The 14,668-nt window shown below is 48.0% G+C and overlaps 1 protein-coding gene across 2 annotated transcripts in view; it reads right to left on the bottom strand.

Annotated features, from left to right (window-relative positions):
• Positions 1–490: 490 nt before the first annotated feature.
• Positions 491–14,668, bottom strand: part of folr (folate receptor) — a 39,845-nt gene continuing 25,667 nt past the window's right edge. Inside the window, exons 4-6 of one of the 2 annotated variants that reach the window (XM_063054718.1) lie at positions 12,843–12,978; positions 2,249–7,410; positions 491–1,876 (exon numbers count right to left, since the gene is read on the bottom strand). In XM_063054718.1, coding sequence (XP_062910788.1) covers positions 7,121–7,410; positions 12,843–12,978 — 426 coding nt within the window. In that variant the 3' untranslated portion in view covers positions 491–1,876; positions 2,249–7,120. The remainder of the gene's footprint in view (positions 1,877–2,248; positions 7,411–12,842; positions 12,979–14,668) is intronic. The other variant, XM_063054719.1, reaches the window with a different exon arrangement.

A 14,668-nucleotide genomic window follows, 5' to 3' on the forward strand; every position in this document is an offset into this window, starting at 1 on the left:
GGACCTCTACTTTTTGTGATTTTTATTAAAGACCTGGATGTGGGGGTACAAGGGTGGGCTGGCAAGTTTGCAGACGACACAAAGGTTGGTGGTGTTGTAGATAGTGTAGAGGATTGTCAAAGATTGCAGAGAGACATTGATAAGATGCAGAAGTGGGCTGAGAAGTGGCAGATGGAGTTCAACCCGGAGAAGTGTGAGGTGGTACACTTTGGAAGGACAAACTCCAAGGCAGAGTACAAAGTAAATGGCAGGATACTTGGTAGTGTGGAGGAGTAGAGGGATCTGGGGGTAAATGTCCACAGATCCCTGAAAGTTGCCTCACAGGTGGATAGGGTAGTTAAAAAAGCTTATGGGGTGTTAGCCTTCATAAGTCGAGGGATAGAGTTTAAGAGTTGCGATGTAATGATGCAGCTCTATAAAACTCTGGTTAGGCCACACTTGGAGTACTGTGTCCAGTTCTGGTCGCCTCACTATAGGAAGGATGTGGAAGCATTGGAAAGGGTACAGAGGAGATTTACCAGGATTCTGCCTGGTTTAGAGAGTATGCATTATGATCAGAGATTAAGGGAGATAGGGCTTTACTCTTTGGAGAGAAGGAGGATGAGAGGAGACATGATAGAGGTGTACAAGATAATAAGAGGAATAGATAGAGTGGATAGCCAGCGCTTCTTCCCCAGGGGCACCACTGCTCAATACAAGAGGACATGGCTTTAAGGTAAGTGGTGGGAAGTTCAAGGGGGATATTAGAGGAAGGTTTTTAACTCAGAGAGTGGTTGGTGCGTGGAATGAACTGCCTGAGTCAGTGGTGGAGGCAGATACCCTAGTGAAATTTAGGAGACTACTAGACAGGTATATGGAGGAATTTAAGGTGGAGGGTTATATGGGAGGCAGGGTTTAAGGGTCGGCACAACATTGTGGGCCGAAGGGCCTGTACTGTGCTGTACTATTCTATGTTCTATTATTTTGCATTGTTAACGTTTTCCCTCGTTCTACTCAATGCACTGTGTAATGATTTGATCTGTATGGAGTCTGCAAGATGCCTTTTTCACTGTGACGATAGTTACCAATTTACTAATCTTGGATCCAATTTGCCAACTTTCCCTGGGTGCCAGAGAGAGGCGGAAGAGAGGATCTGAGGAATATGTTTTTTTACCCAAAGGGTGATTGAAACTCTTATTACACTTATTGACAGTCCCACAAACTGCTGGAGGAACTCAGCAGGTCAGGCAGCATCTATGGAGGGTATGGAATAAACAGTCCACGTTTCGGACTCTTCAATAGGATCGAGAAGTCTCTGCCCAAAAAGTTGTCCAATATATTTATATTTATTGTGTTCTTCAGAAAGGGCAAGTGGAGGGAACACGAACCAATCCTCATAGAGGGATCAGGAGTAGAGAGGGCGAACAATTTCAAGCTTCTGAGTGTCAGCATCTCTGAGGATCTAACCTGCTCCCAACGTATCGATGCAGTTACAAAGAAGGCGAGACAGTGACTATACTTCATTACGAGTTTGAGATTTGGTTAGTCACATAAAACACTCAAAAACTTCTATACTTGTACCGTGGAGAGCATTCTGACAGGCTGCATCACTGTCTGGTGTGGAGGGGCTACTGCACAGGAACGAAAGAAGCTGCAGAAATTTGTAAAATTAGTCAGCTCCATCTTGGGCATCAGCCTCCATAGTATCCAAAAGATCTTCAAGGAACGGGTGCTGAAGAACGACAGCGTCCATTATTAAAGACCTCCAGCACCCAGGACATGCCCTTTTCTCACTGTTTCCATCAGGTAGGAGGTACAGAAGCCTGAAGACACACACTCAGCGATTCAGGAACAGCTTCTTCCCCTCTGCCATCCGATTCCTAAATGGACATTCAACCTGTGAACAATACCTCACTGTTATTTGTCTTTGCACTATTTTTAATTTAACTGTGTTACACATATGTGCTCACTGTAATTGATTCACTATTTACCTTTTCCCGATATTTTCATGCAGTGCATTTCCCGCGCTGGTGCCGCTAAATTAACACATTTCACACTTGCTGGTGATATTAAACCAGATTCTGATACGTTCTCATTGTGGGTTTTGTTTGTGCCGCATCAGATCCGGAGTAACAACTACTTCATTCTCTTTTACACGTGTGTACAGGAATTGACATTAAGCAACCTTAAATCTACCTCAATGCACCGTGTAAGGAGTAAGACAAGCTTTTCGCTGAATCTCGGTACGTGTGTCTATAAACATATTTACCTGGGCACACACATCAGCCACCAAAGTATCGAAGCCTGCAGACTGCGTCCTGGCCCGTGGGGTTAGCGTGGATAGTACGATGAGTAGCCCGGACACGACGGGCCAAAGGGCCTCTTTTTGGGTAGGCGATTCTCTGAACCTGACCCCTCAGTTTTCAGACACCTTGGCCCTGGGGTGTGGGGAACGCTTCCAACAGCCTCTCCTGTCCATGCCCCTGACTGAACGGAGCGACGGAGGCCACATACGGTGGCAGCCTCTTCGCACCACAACCATCGGGCAGCGGGTTCAGGAACAGTTATTACCCCACAGCCATCAGTCTTTTCAACCCGAGGAGATAACTTCAGTCAGCCTATCACTGAACTGTTCCCACCACCAATGCACTCAGTTTCAATGGCTCGTGTTCTCGATATTTGTTAATTTATTGTTTTGTGTTTTTTTTAGTACTTGCATATTTTGTTATCTTTTACACATTGGTTGTCTGTCCCGTTGTGTGCGTTTTTTCATTGATTCTGTTGTGTTGTTTGTATTTGCTGAGCATGTCCGCATTAAAATGAACCTCAGGGTTATATATGGTGGCATTAATAATCAATCTACTTTGAGCCTTTCGTTCATTAACATCGGCGGACAATCTTGCACCGGGCAGACGCTGCTTTTCAAGAAACCATTTATTTCAGTTGCGTTCGAGAGCAAAAGCGACAGGTGGGAAGTGAAATGTAGACACATTGTGCATCACAGTAAGGAGCTTCGGCACTTACTGGCGATGGATGAGAGCGTTAATATGTTAGAGGTTGCATTAAATGGTCTCAAAATATTAAAATACTCCCATCAAATGTTATCATATTATGCAGCATTTTAACGGAACGAACATCGGAATAGCCCGTCCGCTACCTAAAGATTAAAGCTCAGTTTGTTCGTCACCTGCTCGGTGAAACGAACCGGCCAGCGCTGCAGCGCGGCGCCCCTGCTCGGCCCGGTACTGCCCCCTAGCGCTCAAGCAGCAGAATGACAGGCACACCGCGGGTAATCTGTGCAATCAATTTGCAGGACATCTTGCTCAGGACAATACCTTTGTTTGTTTTTTGCTCGCTATTTTGAATGCGCTGTTCTATGTTTTGCACCATGGCTCCACGCTGTTTCGTGCGGCTGTATTCACGTATGGTTGAATGGTAATTAAACTTGAATTTGATTTGATTCGATTCCAGATGTGAGGCTTCCATCTTCGACCAACACAGTCCGAGGATGCACTGGGGGCAGCCCGCAACCTACTGACTCTAAGCCGTACGTTTTTGGAGCGTGGGAGGAAACCCACGCGGTCACGGGGAGGCCTGCGAAACGTAATTGTGGCGGTAATACAGGGAATACCCCAGCCAATTTGTACACAGCAAGATCCCACAAACGGCAAAATGGCAATATTTCATGCAAAATAGAAACAGAATGCTGACAGCTGGGTGCCATGCAAGCTCGCAGTTGGCGCGACACTATTAAAGCTCGGGGCATCCCAGAATCTGGAGTTCAATTCAGAGAGGGCACAGTTTGGAGCTCAGTTGCAGCTCCGTCCCGTAAGGAGCCTCTCCCAGTGCTCCCCGTGAATGTGTGGGTTTCCTCAGGGTGCTCCGGTTTCCTCCCACAGTCCAAAGTCGTGCCAGGTAGGGTAACTGGTCATTGTAGGTTGTCCAGTGGTTAGGTTAGGGTTAATCATGTTTGTCAGGGGTTGTGGGGTCAGCGTAGCTCGAAGAGTCTTGGCCCAAAATGTCGACTGCACTCCTTTCCATAGATGCTGCCTGGCCTGCTGAGTTCCTCCAGCATTTCATGAGTGTTGCTGGGATTTACAGCATCTGCAGATTTTCTCTTGTTTCTGATTTGGGGCCTACTCTTCACTGTATCACTAAAAAAAAAACTCACTGGGTTAGGCAGCATCTGTGAAGAAAGGAGCTAGTCTCTCTAGTTGGAGAATTAGAACAAAGAATAGTACAGGCCCTTTGGCCAACAATGTTGTGCCAACATTTTAACCTACTGCAAGATCAATCTAACCCTTCCCTCCCACATAGCCTCCATTTTCCTATCATCCACGTGTCTATCCAGGAGTCGCCTACGTGCCCCTAATGTATCTGCCCCTACCACCATCCTGGCCACACCATCTCTAACTTCAGAGAATGTATTCTTCGCTCCCCATTCTATCCTGTTCCATTCCACTTTCTGATTCTCCTCTCATCCCTTCTCTTCACCTGCCCATCATCTCCCTCTGCCCTCTCTCCTCTCCTATCAGATTCATTCTTCTTCAGCTCTTTACCTCTTCCACCTATCACCTCCCAGCTTCTTACTTCATCCCCTCCCCCACCCATCCAGCTTCCCTCTCACCTGGCAGCTTGTACTTTCCCACTTCCATCTTATTCTGGCTTCTGCCCCCTTCCCCGCCAATCCTGAACTGTTGTTGGAAACCACTTCTTAATAAGATTTGTACTTTATGGAAGTACAAATGGAATTTATTGACACAGATGGCTGTGGAGACCAAGTCATTGAGTATATTTAAAGCAAAGATTGATAGGTTCTTGATTAGTCAGGGCATCAAAGGGTACAGGGAGAAGGCAGGAGAATGGGACTGAGAGGAATAATAAATCAGACATGATGGAATGGTGGAACCAGATACAAATCTACTCCTACGTCTTATGGAGTTTTACCAGAACTGGGATTGGGTGAGGAACCTGCAGAAGCTAAAAAATCTGAAACAAAATCCAGAAACATCCAGCAGATTAGGTAGCAACTATGGAGAGAAACAGGACCTAATCCCAGGTTGACGATACCCCAGCCTCTATGAAAGGTCACGAAACACAGATTCCATCTCCACCCGCTTCCAGAGTGACGGCACAACCCAGGAAGCACACCAGCCTCACCTGCTCTTCAACCGGAGATCGCCACTGCTGATGCACCATTGACTTCATTTATTGAGTCGCGAGGGCTGTAGGGCACCCAGGCCACAGCTGATCCTCGTGCCCATGTTGGGCTTCATTGGTACGATGTGGGAGGCAGCCATAGCTCAGTGGGGGAACGGAGCTGAAGGTTACTTCTGTACAGTGAACGCAGATACTCTGAAAGGTTGTTACCCGACCTGTGACGAGGGTCCCTGGCACAGGGGAGAACACTGGAGGGGTAGTGCTGAGGGAGAGGGGCACAGCTGGAGCAGGAGATCGAAATCTTTAGAGAGGGTGCAGAAAATGCTGCCTGCATTAGAAAGCATGTCTTTGGAGAATAGGCTGAGCAAGCTCAGACCTCTGTCTTTGGAGCAAAGAAGGATGAGAGTGACTTGACCAAGAGAAATACGATGATGAGGCAGAGATTGAGTGGACAGTCAGGCATTTTTCTAGGGTGGAAATGGCTAATACGGAGGGGTTTAGTTTTAAGGTGATGAAGGAATGTACACGGGGGGTGTCAGAGATTGTTTGTTTTTACACAGAGGGTGGCGGGTGTCTGGAACATACAGCCGGGGTGGTGGCCAAGGCAGATACATTAGGGACATTCAATAGATAGGTACATGGATGAAAGAGAAATGGAGGGTTATGTGGGAGGGAAGGGGTAGATTTATCTTGGAGTAGATTGAAAGGTCAGACAACACTGAGGGCCAAAGAGCCTGTGCTGTGCTTTGTTCTGTGCTCAATGGTTTTTATTTAGAGATACATTTCGGTAACAGGCCCCTTGACACACAATGTCATTCCAACGAGCCCACGCTGCCCAACGCACTGAACGTTGAAAGGATTGGATAGGGTGAACGTGGACAGGATACTCCTATGGTGGCGGTATCCAGACCTAGAAGGGCAACCCTTCAGAACGGAGGTAAGGAGGAATTCTTTTTTTTCCAGCCAGAGAGTAGTGAATCTGTGGAATGCTCTGCCACAGACTGTGGTGGAAGCCAAGTACACGGGTATATTGAAGCTGTAAGTTGATAAGTTTCCTGATCAGTCAGGACATTTAGGGACATGGCGAGAAGGCAGGAAATGGGGTTGAGTGGGATCCAGGATCAGCCATGGTGGAATGGCAGAGCAAACTCAATGGGCTGAATGGCCTATATCTGCTCTCGTGTCTATAGTCCACATCACAGCCATGTGATCAGTTAACCTGCTGACCCGTACCTCTTTGGAATAGGGGAGGAAACTGGGGCACCCGGAGAAAACTGACAGAGTCACAGGGAGACCTTACAAATTCCTTATCGACAGTGGCGAGAATAGGCCCCAGATCGCTGGGTGGGTGCGGAGAACTCCCTGCCGGGGTGGTGGAAGAGGCAGATACATTAGGGGCATTTAAGAGACTCTTAGAGAGGCACATGGGTGACAGAAGAACAGACAACTCTTTAAGAGGGAATGGTTAGAGTGATTTAAAGTAGTTTAAAGGGTTGGCACAACACTGTGGGCTGAAGGGCCTTTACTGTTCTGTGACTCTTCCTTAACAGATCCTTACACCGAGGAACATCAACCCTCTGGAACCAATCCCACAGACACCATCTGGAAAAACAAAGAGTGGGATACTCCCTAACATCCAGAATACTCACCACCCCCCATCAACACTGTACGGTCAATAGCGTCTATCTGTGGGATCTCACTGTGCACCGATTGGCCGTTGTGTTGTCTACATTTGACTGGTGGTCACTCTGTGAAGACCCTCCAGCCACGGTGAAGTTCCTCAGGACTTTCCGGAGGAGGTGGAAGTGGCGCTGTCGGGTTTGTGAGTCCACGACCGTCTGCTCGGACGCTGTCCGCCTGAAGCCGCTGACTGGAGACCGAAGCTGGTTGAATCGTGTGCGCACTGGGGCTCAGGTGTGCAAAAGCAAGTCCTCAGGGGGACAGCCCGTCCACAGTCCCTCCCTGCGGTTCGTTCTGGGATCTAGGACAAGGCTCGAGCAAGGAGGAGTGGCAGCAAGACCAGATGACACGGGGAGACAGATCTCGAAGCCGATATCAGCCCCTTCTGAATAGCGTAGTACCGCGCCACCTCCTCGTTGGGGTTTGGCTTCACACCCGCGTCGAACCACAGGACGATACACTTCCCGCTCCCCCGATCGTGCGAGGTGTACTTGTAGGATTTGCTCCACACATTCTCACAGAGGTCCCGGGGAGTCGGGAACATATCTGAAAACTTCACACACTTGGAGTCTTCCGGACAGATGTTGGTGCCTGACGAGAGAGTCAACAAAGATGAATGAGGAGACTGAGACAAAAACTCACGCACACGCACACACCATACACACACACCATACACACGTACATACACACACACACACACCATACACACACACCATACACACGTACATACACACACACACACACATACACACACACACACATACACACACACACACCATACACACACACCATACACACGTACATACACACACACACCATACACACACACCATACACACACACACACACACACACCATACACACACACACCATACACACACACACACACATACACACACACCATACACACACACCATACACACACACCATACACACACACCATACACACACACACACACATACACACACACCATACACACACACCATACACACGTACATACACACACACACCATACACACACACCATACACACACACACACCATACACACACACACACACACACCATACACACACACACACATACACACACACACACACACGTACACACACACACGTACGTGCAACCACACAGAGCTGGAGAACCAATTACCAAGGTGAATGTATGAGTGCCTGGTGCCTGGTGGGGCACACGGAGACTCTGGCCAGACAATACAAGATTGTAAGATTGTTACGAGCACCCAGTGGGGCATATGGTAAACCCATTACCCCCACTGGCCATACAATCAAAAACCAGGAGGCGCAACAGATCTGACAACACCGACAGTATGGTGAAGGAGCTCGTCTCGCTTGCTTTCATTGGACGAGGCATCGATTACAACAGTAGGACGCCATGTTACATAGGAACAGATTCAGGCCCTTCGGTCCATCGAGTCTGCTCCACTATTCTATCATGACTGATTTATTTTCCCCCTCAACCCCCATTCTCCTGCCTTCTCCCCTTAAACTTTGACACCCTGACAATTCAAGAACCTATCAACCTCCACTTCAAATAAACCCAATGACTTGGCCTCCACAACTGCCTGTGGCAATGAATTCCACAGATTCATCATCCTCTGGCTCGAGAAACTCCTCCTCATCTCTGTTCTAGAGGGGCATCCCTCTATTATGAAACTGTGCCCTCTGGTCCTAGACTTCCCCACTAAAAGAAACATCTTCTCCAAGTCCACTCTCTCCAAGCCTTTCAATATTCAGTAGGTTTCACTGAGATCCCCCTCATTCTTCTAAACTCCACTGAGTACATGCTCAGAGCCATCAAACACTCCTCATACTTTTATTCCTGGGCTCAGTGTTGTGCATCTTTTCTGGACCCTCTCAATGCCAGTACATCCTTCCTTCGAAATGAGGCCCAAAACTGCTCACAATACTCCAATTTCTGACCAATGCCCTATAAAGCCTCAGCATCACTATCATCATCATCATCAGGTGCCGTGCCCAGTTTGAGCTTTGACTGCCATGGCCCACACACTCCTGTTTTGGGTCAAGTGGATCAATTCATTGGTATTCATTTCCAGTTCTCTGGCTGCTGTCTCCATCATCATTTGTCTTTGTCCTCCTTTTGCTTTCTTCCCTTCAATCTTTCCCATAATTACTGTGCATTCTAACTCCTCTTTCCTAATCACATGTCCAATGAAGTTACGTTGACTTTTCATGATCTCATACATTATTTCTCTTTTTGTGTTTGCTCTGTTCATGACATCCTCGTTAGATGTTCGTTTCGTCCATGATATTCTTTGCATCCTCCTCAAAAGCCACATCTCTGCTGCTTCAATTCATTTCCTCATGTTACTAGATACTGTCAATTCTGAGCCATATAACATAACTGGATAAACGTAACATTTCAGTATTCTGAGGCAGGTTGTCATGCCTAGTTTAGTATTGGTCAGTATACTCTTCATTCTCAAAAAGGTGTCTTTTGCCATCCCTATTCTTCTTTTGATGTCCATGTCGCACCTGCCGTCTGATGTCACCCAGCTTCCTAAGTAGCAAAAGTTCTGTACTTGTTTTATGTCTTCCCCATTTATTCTCAGCCTGCAGATAGGATTCTCCTTCTTTTTGGATATCACCATACATTGTCTTTTTGCAATTAATAGACCCATTTTTGCATTTTCTTCAACAACTATATCAATTAAGTTTTGTAGTTCTTCCTCCGTACTTGCAATTAACACAGTGTCATCTGCATATCTGAAACCATTGATGTTTTCACCGCCAACTTTGATTCCCAAGATGTCTCTTATTTTTTGTAATATTGTTTCACTGTACACATTAAACAAATCGGGGAGAAAACACACCACTATCCTTCCTCCACTATCAACTCTGCTCTTAAACACATCTCCCCCATTTCACGTACATCTGCTCTCACTCCATCCTCCCCGCCACCCCATTAGGAATAGGATTCCCCTGGTTCTCACCTACCACCCCACCAGCCTCCGGGTCCAACATATTATTCTCCGTAACTTCTGCCACCTCCAATGGGATCCCACCACTAAGCACATCTTTCCCTCCCCCCACTCTCTGCATTCTGCAGGGATCGCTCCCTACGCAACTCCCTTGTCCATTCATCCCCCCCATCCCTCCCCACTGATCTCCCTCCTGGCACTTATCCGTGTAAGCGGAACAAGTGCTACACATGCCCTTACACTTCCTCCCTTACCACCATTCAGGGCCCCAAACAGTCCTTCCAGGTGAGGCGACACTTCACCTGTGAATCGGCTGGGGTGATATACTGCGTCCGGTGCTCCCGATGTGGCCTTTTATATATTGGCGAGACCCAATGCAGACTGGGAGACCGCTTTGCTGAACACCTACGCTCTGTCCGCCAGAGAAAGCAGGATCTCCCAGTGGCCACACATTTTAATTCCACATTCCATTCCCATTCTGACATGTCTATCCAGGGCCTCCTCTACTGTAAAGATGAAGCCACACTCAGGTTGGAGAAACAACACCTTATATTCCATCTGGGTAGCCTCCAACCTGATGGAATGAACATTGACTTCTCTAATTTCCGCTAATGCCCCACCTCCCCCTCATACCCCATCTGTTACTTATTTTTATACACACATTCTTTCTCTCACTCTCCTTTTTCTCCCTCTGTCCCTCTGAATATACCCTTTGCCCATCCTCTGGGTTCCCCCCCACCTTGTCTTTCTTCCCGGACCTCCTGTCCCATGATCCCCTCATATCCCTTTTGCCAATCACCTGTCCAGCTCTTGGCTCCATCCATCCCCCTCCTGTCTTCTCCTATCATTTTGGATCTCCCCTTCCCCCTCCCACTTTCAAATCCCTTACTCACTCTTCCTTCAGTTAGTCCTGACGAAGGGTCTCGGCCTGAAACGTCAACTGTACCTCTTCCTAGAGATGCTGCCTGGCCTGCTGCGTTCACCAGCAACTTTTATGTGTGTTGCCTGAATTTCCAGCATCTGCAGAATTCCTGTTGTTTGGGAAAACACACCCTTGTCTAACTCCTCTCTTGATTTTCGTAAACTGACTCACTTCTCCATCTATTCTTACAGCGGCAGTTTGTTCCCAGTACAGATTTCTGATTAAGTGGAAGTCTTTCAAATCTAAATCTAGAGTTTCCTGTAATATTTCAATTAACTTATTGTGCTTCATTTTATCAAATGCTTTTGTGTAATCGATAAAACAAACAAATCTTTTTGCACTTGAATAGCTCGTTCTGATAGTATCCTTAACATCAATATCGTGTTTCTTGTACCTTTGTCTTTCACAAAACCACATTGTTCTTTACCTATTTCAGCTTGTATCTTACTTTTAGCTCTTGTCATCGAAACGCTAAGAAGTATCTTGGTGATATGACCCATTAAACTTATGGTCCTATGTAATTCACATTCTATTGCTCCAGGTTTCTTAGGAAGAGTGATTAATACTGATTTTTTCATCTCTTCTGGTATTATTCCAGTCTCATAAATGTCATTGATTAAATCAGTAAGTTTTTCAATTCCATAATCTTCAAGGGCGATAATTTGTTCTATTACTAATTAATCGGGACCTGCTGCCTTTCCTTTCTTCATCTTATTTATTGCATTACATCCTTGCTTTTATATTCTAGTCATCTCGAAATGAATGCTAACATTGCATTTGCCTTCCTCACCACAGACTCAAACCGTAAAGTTAACATTCAGAGAATCATGCACGAGGACTCCCAAGATCCTCTGAATCTTTAATTTCTGAATTTTCTCCCCATTTATAAACTAGAACATGCCTTTTGCTTTTGCTAAATTGCATGACCATACACTTCCCTGTACGGTAATGCACACAAGAAGTAATCTGGAGAGGCTGCAGAAAAGATTCACCGGGATTTGCCAAGACTGGACAGGGTGGGACTGTTTTCCCTGGAGTCGAGACTGAGGGGTGACCCATTGAGATTTTTTAAATTATGATGGGTACAGGTAGGATAGGTAGTCTCTGTCAAAGGTTAGGTGAGTCCAAAGTAGAGGCAAAGGTTTACGTTACGAGGAGAAAGAATGAAAGGGGCCTGAGGGGCAAGTTGTTCCGGCAGGTTTGGGCTCCATATCTCACAAAGGATGTGGAGAGGGTCATAGAACATAGAACATAGAATAAGTACAGCACAGTACAGGCCCTTTGGCCCACAATGTTGTGCCGACCCTCAAACCCTGCCTCTCATATAATCCCCCACCTTAAATTCCTCCATATACCTGTCTAGTAGTCTCTTAAACTTCACTAGTGCATCCAGAGGGTCCAGAGGAGGTTCACAAGAACATGGAAGTGGTTAAGGTTGATACAATTCCAATGTTTAAAAGATACTTGGACAGGTACGTGTAACGGAAGGTCTGTGGGGATTTGGAATGGGACTGGTTCAGATGGGAAGCTTGGCCACCTCTATTCTGTCAGAAACTTTCTGCAGGTTCGGCAAGTCACCAAAGACTTTGACAAACTTCCATAGATGTACAGTGGAAAGTATCCTGACTGACTGCATCACGCACAAAATGCTGGAAGAACTCAGCAGGCCAGGCAGCATCTATAGAGAAAAGTACAGTCATGTTTTGGGCCAAAGGGCCGGCTGTACTTTTCTCCATAGATGCTGCCTGGCCTGCTGAGTTCCTCCAGCATTTTGTGTGTGTTGCTCAGATTTCCAGCATCTGCAGATTCTCCTTAGTTTGCATCACGACCTGTTATGGAAACATCAATGCCCAGTGATGGAAAAGGCTACAGTAAGGAGTGGATAGGGCCCAGTCCATCACAGGCAAAGCACATTCACAAGGAGCACTGTTGCAGGAAAGCAGCATCCATTATCAAGTCCCCCACCATCTAGCCGGAGTCACCAGGGCTCCCGGTCTGGGATACTCTCCAGAGCTCTGACACGGTACTCAGCAGACCACCGGTTACGGATAGCTCACCAGAGGACTGATACCGCATCCGAAGCCAAGGTACTCACCGGAATCCGGGCCGGGACCACCCACTGGAATCCGGTCCGGGATACTCACCAGAGGACCAGTCCCATCCCTTGTGCCAGTTGGATTTGCAGGTGTAGTCCTGTCCACAGTCGTTCCACCACTCTTCGCAGTCACTCTTACAGATCGGAACATCCAGGATTCGCTCTTTCCTCCAAGACTGATCGACCTGTCACGGACACAGAGGAGTGACACACTACCCCTCGCAAACACCACTCTTCCCGAGAGAGAGTGGCTGTATCTCATTGGGGGTTTGAGGAGATTTGGTATGGCACCAAAGACACTGGCAAATTTCTACAGATGTACTGTGGAGGGGTGACTGCACGGGACCGGGAAAAGTTGCAGAAAGTAACAAACTCAGCCAGATCCATCATGGGCACCAGCCTCCCAGGCATCCAGGACATCTTCAAACGACACAGAGTGAAGCTCCCTCCTCACCCTCCCATCACACACTCCCGGGGTCAGACACAGAGTGAAGCTCCCTCCACACTGTCCCATCACACACTCCCGGGGTCAGACACAGAGTGAAGCTCCCTCCTCACTGTCCCCTCACACACTCCCGGGGTCAGACACAGAGTGAAGCTCCCTCCTCACCCTCCCATCACACACTCCCGGGGTCAGACACAGAGTGAAGCTCCCTCCGCACCGTCCCATCACACACTCCCAGGGTCAGACACAGAGTGAAGCTCCCTCCACACTGTCCCCTCACACACTCCCAGGGTCAGACACAGAGTGAAACTCCCTCCACACTGTCCCCTCACACACTCCCAGGGTCAGACACAGAGTGAAACTCCCTCCACACTGTCCCCATCACACACTCCCGGGGTCAGACACAGAGTGAAGCTCCCTCCACACTGTCCCATCACACACTCCCAGGGTCAGACACAGAGTGAAGCTCCCTCCACACTGTCCCATCACACAGTCCCAGGGTCAGACACAGAGTGAAGCTCCCTCCACACTGTCCCCTCACACACTCCCGGGGTCAGACACAGAGTGAAGCTCTCTCCACACCGTCCCATCAGACACTCCCGGGGTCAGACACAGACTGAATCTCCCTCCACACCGTCCCATCACACACTCCCGGGGTCAGACACAGAGTGAAACTCCCTCCACACCGTCCCATCACACACTCCCGGGGTCAGACACAGAGAGAAGCTCCCTCTACACTGTCCCATCACACACTCCCGGGGTCAGACACAGAGAGAAGCTCCCTCTATACTGTCCCATCACACACTCCCAGGGTCAGACACTGAGTGAAGCTCCCTCCTCACCCTCCCATCACACACTCTCGGGGTCATACACAGAGTGAAGCTCCCTCTATACTGTCCCATCACACACTCCCCGGGTCAGACACTGAGTGAAGCTCCCTCTATACTGTCCCATCACACACTCCCAGGGTCAGACACTGAGTGAAGCTCCCTCTATACTGTCCCATCACACACTCCCAGGGTCAGACACAGAGTGATGCTCCTTATCACACACTCCCAGGGTCAGACACAGAGTGAAACTCCCTCCACACCGTCCCATCACACACTCCCGGGGTCAGACACAGAGTGAAGCTCCCTCTATACTGTCCCATCACACACTCCCAGGGTCAGACACTGAGTGAAGCTCCCTCCTCACCCTCCCATCACACACTCTCGGGGTCATACACAGAGTGAAGCTCCCTCTATACTGTCCCATCACACACTCCCAGGGTCAGACACTGAGTGAAGCTCTCTCCACACCATTCCGTCACACATGCTCAGAGCGGGGACAGTGTGGAATTTATCCATAAGACCATAAGACATAAGAACAAAATTAGGCCACTTGTCCCAACGAATCTGCTCTGCCATAAAATGGCTGATTTATTATCCCTC

The sequence above is a fragment of the Mobula hypostoma genome, chromosome 7 (assembly GCF_963921235.1).
Source record: "Mobula hypostoma chromosome 7, sMobHyp1.1, whole genome shotgun sequence".
Taxonomy (NCBI): Eukaryota; Metazoa; Chordata; class Chondrichthyes; order Myliobatiformes; family Myliobatidae; genus Mobula; species Mobula hypostoma.